This window comes from Anabrus simplex, chromosome 1 (genome assembly GCF_040414725.1).
Source record: "Anabrus simplex isolate iqAnaSimp1 chromosome 1, ASM4041472v1, whole genome shotgun sequence".
Classification (NCBI taxonomy): Eukaryota; Metazoa; Arthropoda; class Insecta; order Orthoptera; family Tettigoniidae; genus Anabrus; species Anabrus simplex.
The window spans coordinates 685226731-685243640 of NC_090265.1; the positions used below are offsets into that span (position 1 = coordinate 685226731).

The 16910-nt window shown below is 37.4% G+C and overlaps 1 protein-coding gene across 3 annotated transcripts in view; it reads right to left on the minus strand.

The window, feature by feature from the left end:
- Window positions 1-2620: 2620 nt before the first annotated feature.
- Window positions 2621-16910, minus strand: part of LOC136857317 (gem-associated protein 5) — a 310853-nt gene continuing 296563 nt past the window's right edge. For all 3 annotated transcript variants that reach the window (XM_068225137.1, XM_067135896.2, XM_067135897.2), the window contains exons 22-23: window positions 10712-10877; window positions 2621-3866 (exon numbers count right to left, since the gene is read on the minus strand). In XM_068225137.1, the coding sequence (XP_068081238.1) occupies window positions 3292-3866; window positions 10712-10877 (741 nt within the window). In that variant the 3' untranslated portion in view covers window positions 2621-3291. The remainder of the gene's footprint in view (window positions 3867-10711; window positions 10878-16910) is intronic.

A 16910-nucleotide genomic window follows, 5' to 3' on the forward strand; every position in this document is an offset into this window, starting at 1 on the left:
AATGATAACCGTCTCGCCACCTTAACAGCTGAGATTCAGACTGGCGACTCATGCTTGCCAGGTCGAACATGTGCAAGCTGCTTGCAAGGTCAAGAGCTATGCGAGTGCCTCCCATACTGTAGCTGCCGTAGCCCAGAGTACAAACACCGTGGGTTCAGTCTGCATTTATAAGAGAGGTCGTCTATGTACCATTCCTGCAACAAGCCTATATGTGGTGCACACCAAAAGAAGAAATGCCCTGACTATTCCAGCTGACTACAACCAAGCATGCGATACCCTACAGATTATGAACTATTGTTTGGTGTATTTTACAGTGTTAAGTGTATTTATGCTTTTCTGTTGTTGGGGCAACAAAAATACCTCTTATGATTCCTTTCATGTTATTAGTTTTTAATGGATAATCTGGTAGATTCTCTAAGTTTTGTGCACTGTTCTGCAAAACTAGGTTCCTTTAATATTGTGACAATTATTTGTTTTTTTAAATACAATAGACTCTCGGCCATCTGGCCTAACATGGTGGAATGTGAAGCCGGATAGGCTTGAGTTCTATAAAATACTCTCTTCTGACCCCAGACATACCATTACAAAAACCCTTTTTTATAATAAAACCCAATTTTATTAATAATTTCTAACTTCTTACCAGTAGGCCTACATGATGGTCGTAAGTGTTTGTCATGTATTCACGTGCTGTACTGCAGGTTTCTAAAATTGTTACAGGAAACATAAAACGATCTGCATTGTAAAGTGCGTATGAATAAAACTTTTAAAATAAAGAAAACATAAATGGAAAACATAGGCCTAATTGTTACATTTAATTATTTAAACATATTAGTTACACACATGTGAAAAGGCAGGTCTTTCAACATCATTTTTCTTACTTTCATTCCACTTCCACCACCTCGGGCAGCACACCACTTTTCAATTCCTGCTCAATTTCTCTTCCAGTCTCCAACTGTATTTTTTCCCTATCCTCAACTCTAAAGCAATAGTTTTGGTTGCTACCCCAGAATCTAGTCACCTTATAGCACATAGTTTCTCATCTACAGTCACCACAACTTTTTTGGTTTATCACCCATTTTGTAATCTTTAATTAAAACACAACAGAGTGCACAAAAGAACAATTTACCAATGTACACACTTTGGACATCCAATAAACAATTGATGAAACAAAGAATACAGCTGCAAACAGAACTGCTCCCTGTGTGTGCTCATTGTTGTTTGTGAGTGCTGAATGCCTCATTTGTTCAAGAGTTTTTTCTGATAATTTATTCAATGCATACATATTAACAATACTGTACTGTATCTTATAATTGTGACTCCACATGTGCCAGAAGCACAAGATAAGTATACAACATTTTGAAAGACCACATACCGGGCGAGTTGGCCGTGCGCATAGAGGCGTGCAGCTGTGAGCTTGCATCCGGGAGACAGTAGGTTCGAATCCCACTGTCGGCAGCCCTGAAGATGGTTTTCCGTGGTTTCCCATTTTCATACCAGGCAAATGCTGGGGCTGTACCTTAATTAAGGCCACGGCCGCTTCCTTCCAACTCCTAGGCCTTTCCTATCCCATCGTCGCTATAAGACCTATCTGTGTCGGTGCGACGTAAAGCCCCCAGCAAAAAAAAAAAGACCACATAGGGTTCTAGCAGGAGCCCGCTTACTAAAGCTTTGGAAAAGTATTGTACCGTACTAAGTAGGCCAGATAGTCACAAGGTGGATAGCCGACTGTCTACTGTATAGAAAATTTTTGCGTGTATTTACATATTCATTTATCCAAATCTCATTTAATACGTTGTCTATACGTATATCTACGAGGGGCGTTCATTATATAATGCAACACATTTTATTTCTCGGCCAATTTTGGTTTTAAAAATTGGAATTTTGTTTGGAACATCTTTGAATATTCTTGCTTCGTCTCGTACAGTTTCATTAATTTTCAATAGGTAGCAGCACTATAACTAGCCTTCAAAATGGCGTCTGTAACGGAGGTGCGTACCAAGCAGAGAACAGTTATTGAGTTTCTTTTGGCAAAAAACCAGAGCATCACAGATATTCACAGGTATTTGCAGAATGTCTACCTGGCAGTGGACAAAAGCACAGTGAGCCTTCTCCACGACGAGGCAAGACATCACACAAGTCTGCGCCCCCGACAGGAGCTCACAGAACTTTAGTGGATTGTTCTTCTTCATCCATCCTACAGCCCGGATCTTGCGCCTTCCGACCTCCATCTGTTTGGCCCAATGAAGGATGCACTCCACAGGAAGCACTATTTGGATGATGGGGAAGTTATCGATGCAGCACGATGTTGGCTCCGACATCACCAGTGGAGTGGTACCATGCAGGCATACAGGCCCTCACATTACGGTGGCGTAAGGCCGTAGTATTGAATGGAGATAATGTTGAAGAATAGGGTATCGTAGCCAAAGGATTGGGGATTAACATGGTATATTTGAATCCTCAATAAAACCAACTTGCTTTTAGAAAGAAAAAAAAAGTGTTGCATTATATATTGAACTCCCTTTGTACTAATAATAGGAGGGTGATTATATCTACTAATGCAGGATTAAATAACATCACAGGAAGCGCAAGTAGGTTAACTAACCAATTTTTTTTCCTCAAAATATTTATTCAAAATTTGCTGAAGTAGTAATTTACAATACTCAAAAATTACAGAAGTTTATTCTTCTTCATGTTCACAACAGCTCAAGAATATGTATCTTAACCATGGCAACAGTTCAAGAATATACATCTTAACTACTGTATGACAAAAAATATTACCTGTGATATTCTCAGTGACATATACACACAAAATTGTAGAAAAGAATGGGTACACAAATAGTTCTATAACACATAGGCCATAGAATTTGCAACATATTTGTCAAACTAGAGAAATAATACCCAGCTTATATGGAATCCTACCTTCCTTTAAGCCCAAGCCTCGCCATGTCCTTTTTTCTTTTATTCTGCATATATTTCTCTAGCTTGATACGCTGCCCTTTGTCCATTTTGACAATCATTAACAACATGAACACCAATTAATTAATTAATTAATGAAAAACCACTCATTATAATAATACAAAATTGATGTGTCAGTGCTGTCTGCACAGAATAACACTACTTTGAAAAACACAAAACTATCAAAATGTCAGACATATTCTGTAACCTGCCAAGCTTTATGAAACAGGCCCATCTGTCTACAATCTACAGGAACTTATACAAAAAGTATATATAAAACAATGAATCAAAATATACTTCACAATGAAAAATGAAGATCCATCAACAAAACACAAATCACAGTTCACTTATACTAGACTCAACTTTTTTCCAGGAGGTCTCTGCTTCCTTTAGAATATCCTCAACAAATGATAAGTCCTTTTCGTTGATTAAGTAGCAACATGCAGACTTGAACAAGCAATATGTGACAAAGGGGTTTGGAGCACAAAGTCTTTGCTTCTCAAACAATTCTTTTCGTTTTTTTAGCCGTTCCAATTTCTGCAAGCCCAAGGCGACGTCCTCATCTGCCCCTGCCTCTGACAGGCGACCCTTAGCCATGGCGGTGGCCACCTCTTGTTCACAGTTCTTAATCTCGAGTTGGTCTCTGTAATATAACATAGTGTCCACATCCTTCTCAATACTTAGAGAATATTCAGTCAATACCGCTACAGCTATATCCACCCAGTCACCCTCAGAATCACCTGGGGGGTTCTCATTCTCTACAGAGCCATTCATCGCAGCTGGATTCATTTTGACATCTTGTAACCAACGGAAGAAGCCAGCAAATAGGTAGCACCTGAGGCTCTTCAACAGATCAGCCTCCTCTTTCACGTCTGATTCTTGTCGGAATATACTCCCTTCCTGGAGAGGATCTGGAAATTACAAATTTTGGAATTCACATGTACTTGATAATCATCCTGGAAACATCACCTGTTTCAAGTTTTCTCCACTTATCCCACATGCACATGACCTTAATATACAGGTGATGCCTGTGTTGATGTTATTTCATTTTCAGGGTTTACTGTGTGTGGGTTGAAGCCTATAACCTGATTCTTGTCGGAATATACTCCCTTCCTGGAGAGGATCTGGAAATTACAAATTTTGGAATTCACATGAACTTGTGTGATCTTTGGGTGTGAAAGTGGATTATTAAGAAGAAATATAAAAACGGAATTCAGGTATCAAAGATGAAAGAAAGAAATATCTATGGTGAATGCCACAGCCAAAGCTTACTAAAAAAGGTGGTTTACAATACTGTATTACAAGTTCACAAAAGTACATAATCAACAGAATATTGTTCCCAGTTATCTATATATTAAATCTGGAAAAATGCCAGAAAACCTGTGAAAGAAATCTCCATCAACATCTAGTAAATATGATCATCATGGAGAAAATTCCGGAGCACTAGATCACAGGAATAATCTGCCCATTATTTACAAAAGGTGATAAAATCAACCCATAATTACAAAGGAATAACCCTTCTGAACTGCATATAAAAGAAATTCTCTTGCATAATTTACAACAGGATCAGAAACACTCTGGAACCACAACTTGGAGAATACCAAGGATGATTTTGCCAACACAGAAGCTACCCAGAACAAATTCTCACCCTGAAAATAATAATGGAATATTACAAGTGCAGAAATAAACAGTTCTTCATCTCATTTCATCTCATTCAAAAATTTCAAAAAGGCATATTGTCGCTGCCGGAACAAAACCTCCTAAGTGAAATATTTCAGCTTAGAACTTTGGCTGGTAAGGTTCTGTCATCTAAGGTGCAATATTGTGTGAATATTGTCAACGCATTAACGCTCTTCATAATGTATGTGCTGTGGGTCAGTGTATCTCCAAAAATATTACCACATAGAAGGTTTTGTCCTGGCAACGACGATATGGTAGTATCCATTGACCCACACTTTTAAAAATCCTCAGATCATACAGTCTTCATCCCAGATTAATAACAATCATCAAACTAACTTTAATTAACACCATGATAAAGTTCAGGGCAGGAGTGTCAAAAGCTTTTACAATAAAAACTGGCCTCAGACAAGATGACAGATTATCTCCACTGCTTTTCAATATCGCTTTCAATTAAATCATGAAACTTCGCAAAAGGAAAACTCACCTACAATTAAAATTGGAGCAAACCCCTCAATAAAAACAAAATGCCTGGAATTTGCAGACGATTTAGCTCTCTTAACCCTTGACTGGGAAGAAGTTCATGCCCACATCACCAGTCTCCAAAAAATTGCCCTAAAAATAGGATTACAAATATCCTTTGAGAAAACAGAAATTATGCCCATGAAATCTCTGAGCATAACTTAAGTCTTCATAAATGATCAAAAAATTAACTTAGTTCTACAACTTAAATATCTAGGAAAAATCATCACGCACAACTTAAACGAGAAAGAAACATGGATAAATAAAACAAAATGACCAGAGCCTCATTTCTTACCTGGTTAATGTACGAAGGATGGAACTTAAATAGTGGCAACTATTTATTTACAACAGATACAAAAGAGTTACATGTTAGCAACCTTTAATTTCCTTCAATGTAGTCACCAGCGTTACGCATAACCCGTTACCAGCGATGTGGAAATCGTAGTATAGCTTTAGCAGAGCCTGATCTGTTGATGGTGAGAATGGAGCGGTCTACTGCCTGTCGAATCTCTGCAACAGTTCTGAAGCGAATGCCACGAAGTGGTTCCTTCATCTTCGGAATCAAATCAAAGTCACAAGGACTTAGGTCCGGGGAGTAGGGTGAATGGTACAGTACTTCCCAGTCCCATCGACTGAACAAATCAGCCACAGCTTGCGCTGTATACGCCCGAGCATTGTCGTGCAAAATGATGGGTGGATTTTGCAGAAAGTGTTGCCACTTCTTTCTCAAAGCTGGTCGCAGGTGGTGCTCCAAAAACGAACAGTAATACTGTGCACTGACGGTCTGCCGTGGAGGAATGTAATGCGTTAGGATAACACCATTACAGTCATACACGAGGATCACCATAACTTTTACCGTACTGGGGCTCTGATGAACTTTCGACTCTCATGGTGACCCATAATGACGCCATTTGTTCGATTGGCATTTCAGTTTTGGCTCGTACGATTTGGCCCCTCGTCCAGGGTTATGATACGGCGTAAGAAAGTCTCTCCTTCGTGCTCACAGCGCTCCAAATGCATCCTAGCAGCGTCATATTGCAACCATTTGTGCATTTCCGTCAAATCATACGGAACCCATCGTGATGCAATTTTTCGCATGCCCAGGTGCTCCTTCAGGATGTGAAGCACAGTCGTATGCGCTAATCCGGTTTCTTTGGCGAGCTCACGAATCATCTGGTTTCAATCACTGTCAAGTAACACAGCAAGAGCATGCACTTCTTCTTCAATGACGCTCGTAGGACGACCTGCCAATGAACGTCCGCCACAGTTTGCCAACCAACGTTGAAGTCTTTTACCCAATGTGCCACTGTTCTGTAAGGCAATGCAGATTCCCCACAAGCCTCTTGAAGACCTTGATGACACTGTCGTGCTGTACGACCTCTGGCACATTCAATCTTGATCCAACTCCGTTGTTCCCGTTTGGAAAACATAGTGACAACGTTACGTTAGACCGCTAGTTCACAAGTGACTGTGTTTCACTCACTTGTGCGCAAGCAGGTAATGGTGGGAAGGGCGAGTCCACTTGCTCTGAGGTAAGGTGGGTATGTAACCAACCTGTGCTATCAGCGACAATATTAGATTCTGTTGCATAGTGTCTCCACAGCAGTGTTGCCACTATTTAAGTTCCAAGCCTCGTATAATAAGAAATGCCTGTCAACAGACACTAAGATCCAAGACTATAAAATGTTAACTCTCCTGGAAACCACTTACGCTTGTGAAAACCTGTTCCAAATTAAAAATAAAAGAACGGACCAGCTCCTCAAAACTGAAAGAAAAATCATCAGAACTTGCATAAATAAAAAATTATCAGCTTGAAGGTGTCTGGAGAATCCTTCCTAATGAAACTGTTTATCGACAAACTGACCCAATCACCAGCTCAATGAGGAGGAAAAGAATCTTGTATTTCTTTCACATTTTGTGACTGACAGAAAATCGACCTATACAACAACTAGTGGCGAGAAATCTTGGAAAGAAGATAGGAGGGCAATGGATCCATGAAATTCAGCAAGATCTCAAAGCAGTTGGGCTCGAGATAGCAGATGCAGAGAACAAAAATAAAATTAATGCCCTTCTTAAGACTTCCAAATTTTTAGCAGAACTGACACATAGAAAGAGTTAGTGATTTCAAATGAACTGAGAAAATTATAACCGGAATGAATGACGAAGTACTGGACACCGCAAGAACCAAACGGTACAACCTTCAAAGAGAAAGTGAATGTGGAACAACACAAATGGTTCAATGTGGCCAATAAAATTAATAATAATGATATATTAAATAAGAGTCTCGTTTGTACATTGCTCAGAATTTTAAAAAATGCATTTCTGTATTGATCGTGTCCACAGTAAGAAGGAAATGTAATTTTTAATTTTCTGTCTGTACATACGTGCATTACAAGAAAATAGCTGAACAGAATTTAATAAAAATCAGTATGTAAAGTCAGGGAATAAGGCCCTACAGTCTACACTGTAAATAATTTTATTCATGTTAAGTAAAATGAAAGTTTAGGGGAAGGCCTAAAATTCCTAAAATTGAATTCCCAAAAATCTATGTTATTAGTGGTTTTACTGATAAATACTATATAACAAAAGTAATAGAGAATAAATTTCTGATCATTAGCTGTACCAGTTATGATAACAGAGATATTCACAAATTTAGACCTCTGTTCCTTAGTCCGTATCAACGCTGAGTATCGCTAATATGGAAATATTGTTCAATTGGTGAGGGTAGTAGTTTTTAACATAATTGTCCTAAGGTAAAAAAATGCATGGTCATCAGCTCATATAGACATGGTCAACTGTGAAGATGGCTCTCAAAATGAAAAAGAAATGTGAAGGAACAATCACTTGAAGAATAAAACAAGAGGGAGTCATGAAAGGAAGGAGGACTCAGTTTACATTGGATGCCCTAATACCACAGTCGGAAGAAAACTAAATGTTGAGACCTACACTATCAAAAGCTCAATAAATCACGTTACATTGATTACTGTTTGTTGTGATATGCTTCATCCATGCAATTCATTTGGTTCATACATATTCTGATAACTACTGGTACATGACACAGTGGTTTAACACAGTATTCCAGCTATTCGATCCCTGCTATGAGGCGCTGATGGGAATGGGCAGGGTGCACACTTAACAGAAAACAGCAGAGCGGTGTTCAATGCTGTCTATGGCAGGGCCATTCCAGCTCTAGAATTTGGTCTTGTTACATACAACATCAGCAAAGTACTGTTCATGAAACGTAAGAAACGGTGCCATTTTTCATTTGATAGAGTATTTCATTTAACATAAGAAATTTAATCTTAATTCATCTGCATTGAACTGAGTTTACAATTACTTATAAAATATGAAAGGTTCCACCTATTCAATACAAAAACAATGTTGTCTGATTGTATTACATGTCGTCTCGATTCTCATCGAATAAAAATCTGTATAAAAATACCCCACTTATCGCGTCACGAACTTTCGATATTACCGCTTAGTACGATCACATTTTTCCTAGCCCTGAAAATGTTATTTGTTACCCCTTGTGAAAGAAACGTGATTTACAACTCGGGTAAGAGCCTTCACCACAGTTGCGTGATTACAGAAAAAAGTGAGCCTATTTGTGCTTGTATTCCTTCAGAAGTTAGAGAAATTTATTTTGTGTTGAGTGGTACAGTGAAGTTTTTTCGCGTGATACGGTAGCCTCTATCTGAAATTGACTAACGTGGTGCATATATTTGTCTTGTGATAGCCTAGGTATGGACACGGAAAAGTGAAATTCCTTTCTAATGAAGTCAACATTAAAATCTTTCAGAAAGTGGACTGGCATCCTCATCTTTAAATGCGCAGAGGTCGCGAATATTGAACTCGCACCTTCGAGTTTCGACTCGATCAATTTGACTTGGTCGAAGTTTTTCAAAATGGCGGCCAAAGTCATTCTGTCGCAGTCGCACATGGCTGAATATAACCTCCAATTCATTGTCTAAGAGTGTGACCGGAAAATAATGTTTAATAATTCACTGCTCTGAAATAAAAGACTTCTGCTAACATTTGTTTTAGAAAAAGTGTGATCTGCAATAATACTTGGATATTTGTATTGGCCCCCGTGCATAAGATTTCATGTTTGTTGTTTGGTGTTTTTCACACCATTCAGTGCACTTGTTATTTTATAAGCCCCAGCAGAAAGGTTTTCATATTTGTTCTCTCATGTTTTTCATGCCTTTTAATACTTTCCTCTCATCTTGAGAAATGGTAGATATAGTTTTCACTGTACTCGCGGCTACACGATGTAAAATGCCTTTGTGTCAGAAAAAAACGTATCTAGTTTTTGTTCGTATATTCGGTAGTACATTTTTTCGCTTAACATGTTCATTTTTGTTGTCCCCTACAGAAACGTCTTAATGAGCTTTTACTATATTTCAGTTTAGAATAAGGTTGAGTAGGATCCTAGCTGTAAGTTGTTCAGAAAATTTCAGCAGGATGGCTGCTTCAGAAAGGGCCTAAATTTAAAAAGTCGATGCCCCTCTCTCATGGTTGGTTTTACATGAAAGTAGCTCATGGCAATATTTATTTAGAATTTTTATTCTATATCTTTCTCCAATAGAATGATAAATAAGGGAACTATCAGTTTATGTCCACGAGCCAGTAACCAACTCCATTGACTGTAAAGAAATCATTATCAGTCAGTATTTCTTAAATATTAAACTGATAATTGGCTTTCTTTTATACTGGAAGAAAGAGATCAAATCAAGATCGGCAATAATGAAACAAAGTATTGAATAGGTGGTTTTTTATTAAATTATCCTTGATATCTATGCCTCATAATGAAACAAAGAAAAGAAAAAAAAGAAAGAAAGTGTAAAGAGTCACAGAGAGCATGGAAGCGACAATATCAAGAATCTGGGGAAACCTACCAGGGGTGGACAAAAATGTAATTGTGAATAAACTAAGTGACTGTCCTATCAACAAAGGGTACTACAGCTAGTTAAAAATAAAGCATGCATTCATTAAAGTCAATAAATATCTAAATGTAACATGCCATCTGCATAAAACCAGCACCATCAACAAGTCCTGCTCCATACGGCGGCGCCACAACTGCACCTCATCCAACATCACCTACCAGCTTCAATACAGACTCTGCCCAGTTTTCTACATTAGGTTAACTACAAACAATGCAGAACCTGCGAATCCCATAAATGGATCTTCCTGCACCCAATCATACCCAGCACCCTCAAATCACATCTTATGAATGTTTAATGGATATAGTCCTTAACGTGTTACCCCTGTCATCCCACCCTCTTAGAGATTTTTGCAACTGGTGCTCAGGTCTAGGGAAGTACCTGGCCTTAACATTAGATAACCATTCCTTTTTATCCATTCTCTTGTCTCGCCTATCTCCCGCCTCCCTTTAACTCACAATAGAGTCTCCTTGCCAACAATGATCACCACCGTTCTTATGTTATTCTACAACGATGTAGGCTGCAGCCAAATATTTTGGGCCTATGTGTTTTGTTACGTATATGCTACCCACACATGCTTATTCCAATAACCTGAAAATATCAGCACAACTTACCACCCGGTGCCAGCCACATTAAGAACTTATACAAGGGGTTAATGTTAGGTCGCAGTATTTGATACTGATAGCAAGACAATGCGGCAGTGACTACATGGCGGAGCTGTGTAGCCACGGACTTGGAACAACTACCCAGAGACAGGTCTCCACTCACACTGAGCCACAACTGAAACACACAAAAAAGATTATCATTACTGTTTTATGCTAGTTGCTTTACGTCGCACCGACACAGATAGGTCTTATGGCGACGATGGGACAGGGAAGGGCTAGGAGTGGGAAGGAAGCGGCTGTGGCCTTAATTAAGGTACAGCCCCAGCATTTGCCTGGTGTGAAAATGGGAAACCACGGAAAACCATTTTCAGGGCTGCCGACAGTGGGGTTCGAACCTACTATCTCCCGAATACTGGATACTGGCCGCACTTAAGCGACTGCAGCTATCGAGCTCGGTATCATTACTGTTTACTATACAGCACACAAAAATTAGGTTTTGGGTCAGAATTGGACATTTTGACTAATGATACACAATCTACATTAATGTACACAGTCTTTCACAAATTTATCAAAATAAAACCTATGTAGTTAAGAGTCCAAAAATGCAAATCTCACCCCTCTTTGACAGAGAACGTTCTAAAATTGTTTGTTCAATCCAACACCATGTTAATTTCAAATTTTTGATCAAAGATACTTTCCATTTTAATAATAATAATAATAATAATAATAATAATAATCTTTCTTTTCTTTATTTGTGTCAGAAGTACCAACTTTAAAAAAAAACATGATATCTACATTCCTATTATACAAACAATCACAAATAAAGCAACAATTCTAGAGCTAGATGATTCTTGCCCAGTACTGGGCGACGTCAATAGTGTTGGGGGAGGCTGCAATCAAGTCTTTCATAGTGCACGTTGAAGGACATAAAACACACTGACATACAGAACCACACTTCCGCAAATTTACTTCTGCTCTGTCGACTTCTGTACGGAGTCTGTTAAGGGCTTTCCATATTGTCCACTTCTCCCGGTGTCCATATGGCTCTATCCAGTTGGAAAGGTGGTTGATTCTTTCTTTCCATATTTTGACCCTTGCATTCTTTGCTTTCCCATCAAGGTTAACTCATGTGCGGAGAAAACTTTTTCTAGATTTTAGCCTCCGTGTGGCTGGGTGGTATCCATAGAGAGGATGTGCTTCTGAAGATGATGATTGGAGCCTTTCTTTGTTAGCTGCTACCTCCCTACTGTACCTCGTCGACCGTCATTTCCCGTGGTGACTTTCTCAATTTGCCACTCACATGGGTGACAATTAATGCTCACAACGGGGTACATTATCCGTATCGTGCCTTTCCCCATTACTTTATCATAAACTCCGGCCAATAATTCATTATCTAATGTTAGGCGGCCAAATAAATATAATGAATTCCCGCACACTACAAGTTATCATACGGATGGGAATGAGACATGAGGGCATCATCCTAACTCTGTGACCTTATATGAATATAAGTGTCCAGCCTTGTCCTAATATTTGAATATTTCATCCCGTCCGATATAAATACTCCTTCGCCTTCATCGACTTATTCTGTGAAATATCTCTTACTTTTCATGTTATGATATCAATTACATATATATTCACTGCACGATACCTTTCAGGGATAAAATTTGTGATAAAAGTATATATATATATATATATATATATATATATATATATCCGTTTTTTTTTACGTGGACTCAACTGAAGATAATGCACAGCCTCATCCTTAAGTCCATTCGTAAACCATCACAGCTCAATTGTAACCCATAACTAAGCAAAACTCTAGGTTCATTTACCAAACAGCTAGTTCATGTGCCTCCAAATACCTTTACGAATTATAAAATAAAGAAATAAATGAATGAATAGTAAGAATTCCAATCAAAGTTCTTCACCTAGTTTATTGAATAATAAAATGATAGTACTTGGAAAATAGTAAAGGAAATCATCTACATGCTCATTTGTATTCACTGAATTCCAATCCCTAAACAAAATATTGTAAATATTTCTTAAAATATTATCTGAATATCATTAATAATAATATTAATTACCATTTAAATATTTTTCAAATATCAATCATCGATGTTGTAACATCTTGTATTACTGTTGAAATAACATCTAAGTATTATTCAAATTTAGGTTAAATATCAAGAATGATGTTTACATATTGTTCAATTGTCCTTTAGAATCATTATACCATATTAAAAAAAAACTGTAGAAATATTTTCAAAATATTATTTAAATCCCAACCAAGTGTCCTCAATTTTCTCAAATGAATTAAATATCTTTCCTCAAGAGTTTCTGACATAGCGTAAGCAACATAAGCGAGTTCCAGAAATCATGGCTTAAAAATTGCCATTCATTATCATATTATCGTAAATCACCTTAAAAAAAAATATGTCTATAAAATGAACTTAAATATCCATAATTTTTCCTAAAAGTGTGTAGGAGTAACCTAACACAACATTCATGTGTCAACAAGCAAGTTATTCAACTGATAGTGTCATACCATGATTCAAAAATAACAATAATCTATCTGCGAAAGATTTCGAATAAAATCGTAAATGAAAGTCATCTATTAATGGATGGTAATTTTATGGATCATGAAAACATTTCCTAGTTCCAATCATGTCTTTGACCAGAAATCAACTTGAAGTTAGCCTAGCATGTGAAATATTTCTAGAAAAATACTAAGTTTCTCTCGTAAATACGTTACTTCTAGGATATACTCTTGATGATCGTACACCATAAACAGCCTGTAAGTTTAAAAACCTCATATGGTTGTATTCGTATTCCATTTAACCCAACATGACATGCTACCGTATATATCGCGTGACAATAACAACAACATTAACCTAATATCGGCGTTACGCTGCATAAATTCCACCAATTGAAGACATGGATGGAAGAAGGGCGCAACTCAAAAAACACACTTTCGAGATAAATGAGTTTAAAGAATTATAACATCAAACACTTCTCTCAGAAATACAGAATTCTGGGATATTATACATAACTATATTCTTGATTATTTCATAATATGTACATCAAAAATATTTATAAATTTTGTGGTTTGTTGTCTGTTTTGTATTTTGGAGTTACGCCCTTATTCCAATTTCAAGAAACATTTTCATTGAAAATTATTATTTATTATGTTATTTACATTATTGGAAGCATGTAGACAAGTTTTACAGGTTAGAACATTTGACAGGTCACAACATGTTATTAGGGGAGCCACTATATCGAGAATTTCCTACTCCCACAGATTCAGCTCCCCGGAAAATATTTTCAAACCATGCACGTGCATCTGCGCATATAAAGCTTACTAAATCTTTAACATCTTTTAATTTCCCGGCTTCAATACCTACATGAGGGACTGGGATAGTATCCAAAGTATCTACAGACTTTATATCCTTCAATAACTGAAATTTGTCATGAAACGTAATATTATAAGTCTGGCTTCCTGATACAGTTCCTTCAGGAGAGTAACATAATATGACATACTTTTGAATTGAAAACTAAAATGCTTTTGTTTGTGATGTTGCAAATGACACTGGGCTGAGAACGGCAGAACATTCGGATTGTAAGGATTTGGTATCCGAATCATCTGAGGTTTCACTTGGTATGTATTCACTGTTATCTGCTGAAATATCAGATGTTTCTCCTCCCGACATTACTCCTGCGTTAGCCGATTCGCTTCTGATGAGTGATGAGTGCTGGCTCGCCGTAAGTCAGCATTGGAGTGTATTTTAAGTCGGGCACGAGCAATATTTGGAAGAACGGCGCAACTCAATATAGCACATCACACGCCATCTATTGACACTACCGAGAAGCCATTTAGGTAGTATCAAATACAGTAAAGACAATACACGACACTTACGGATTTCGCCTTGCTAAAATGGGAGACAATTCGACGGTGGCGCTCCTAGTGACTTGACCTGAACAAATCGCGCTAAATTCAAATATCAATGGAAATGTATATACGGAAATGGATAAATAAATTACGTCTAGAAAGACAGTGGTATTGAGATATTAATTTCGAAGTTGCTAAAGCAATTCTGGATAAATGAATGAAGAATTATATAAAAGGTTATTATTCAAAGACTGAAATTAGACATATAAACAAGGTGTGAAATGGACTGCTGTGACATGGCTTGATCTTTCATTTATGCATTACTTTTTCAGCTTTAGCATACCTGCCTGAAATCTTACGGTTGGATTTGTCTTTTTTCCTCATTTAAAAACAATGTATCATCACATTAAGACATTTGTCAATAAAAATATCGGCACATTCCTTACACATATGATGCAATGAATTAACATTTTATAGCTGGACAATTTTTCCTCTTAACATGAAGCCCACTAACAGAAAGAAAATCTATAAAATCCCGGCTTTAATCTGAGAAGAGCGATAAAAGAAAGAAAAGTTTGAAAATGTTGTCGATAGTGATGCTTTGAGGAATATTTACGTACAATTAGAGTAAAAATGTAACATACCCTTGGCTGTATAGTCGAGGATTTTTAAAGTCGCTGGCCTGGAAATGATCTCAACAGATCTTATAATTCTTATACAAGCGTAACGTCCCTTCTTTCTTGTACACTTTATCCAAATCGCTTCTGTGACATTTCAAAACCCACAGATCACACCTACAACAACACATCGGTATTGAAGGTTAACTGCTGCACTATACAATAAAATATGCGTATTATATTTTAAGCCCGTTAAAACATGGGTCGAGCAGGTCAGAAGATTATGAAGTACTATAAAAATCTCTATCACTGGAAGAATATATATGCAAACACAATATTTCTTACATGTTCTTGTCACGAGGGAACCTGAAGAACGACCGCGCATTTTTCTCTACTTCGTAATTACTGCAGCCAAACACAGCACATACCTTTCCCCTCATGTTGAGAGGAGATATCAAGGAATGACACACGCTACTATTTAATTATGTCAACTCACTGAAAACGCATAAATAACACCAAAAACTTCACACAAAAATACACGTGCTCTTATGACAGAATCAGTACCGTTCAGGTCTATCCGCTAGAGTGAGCTCCAATAGCTGTCCCTCGATATCTCGCTCAGTGTCGTGTATTGTCTCTACTGTATTTGGTAGTATCTAGAACAGCCACCAAGGAATGTATATATGCAATTTACCGAATAACGACACAACCTGACTTAAGCCCTTCTTCCATCCATGTCTTCAATTATTAATATATGCCATATTTTCGCCATATACGCAGCTTACGTCTCATAATTCCTCATAAATCATCTTTACTACCATAAATCCAACCTATATTCTTGCGCACAATATCCTCATTTCATTGTACATATCGACATTTTCATTCAATTACTTCAATTGCTGCTTTACGAGTGTCACGAAGTACGTATATTCCACTAAACACAATATCATAACATGTCATAAGTTTATGATATTAAATAACACAAGTAACTATATTCCTCCTGCAATTAAAGGCATGTATTAATAATTCAGGCTATGTTACTCACGTTTTTTTATGACGATTAAACATCATGTCATTTCCTTCTGTCTTAGAGTACGATCTCATTTCATTGTACATTGTATTAAGCTTTATTTGCATTATGAAAGACGTATAATCCTGTCACAACGTTGTAATACTGATTTTCAAAGCTTTCCTCAAGTAAACAAACATTCCTATTCTGTTCTGTTCGTGAAGTTGATTTGGGCTCGTTATTTCACCCTGACACAATACTGTATTATATTTGTATTAGCTCTACACACGCACACAATTAAACATGCCTATACATGGAGTATAAATTTTTGGTTTGTCAAAGACTAACTAGATCCGAGTTCTCAAACGATTACATGGATTATTTTTCAAAGACACTATTCATGGAGTTTATATCTCGATGAACCAGATATTAACCTTGCTGTACAAATATTTCAACTTAAACACACACTATTATTCGCACAAATCTAATAATTTAACTACGAAAATTAACTATAAGGAACTCCACTTATCTTGCTTCCGCTATTCCGCTGGGCTGGATTTCATCCTGGGTCTTCTTTGGACAGCATGTCGCGTTCATGTGCTCGTCACTGCCGGTAACTGGACTCGGGCTTCGGGCATGCAGAACGGTTGGTTAGGGTTCCTCCAGATTGTGACCCCATATCCTTGAATTACTCAGCCA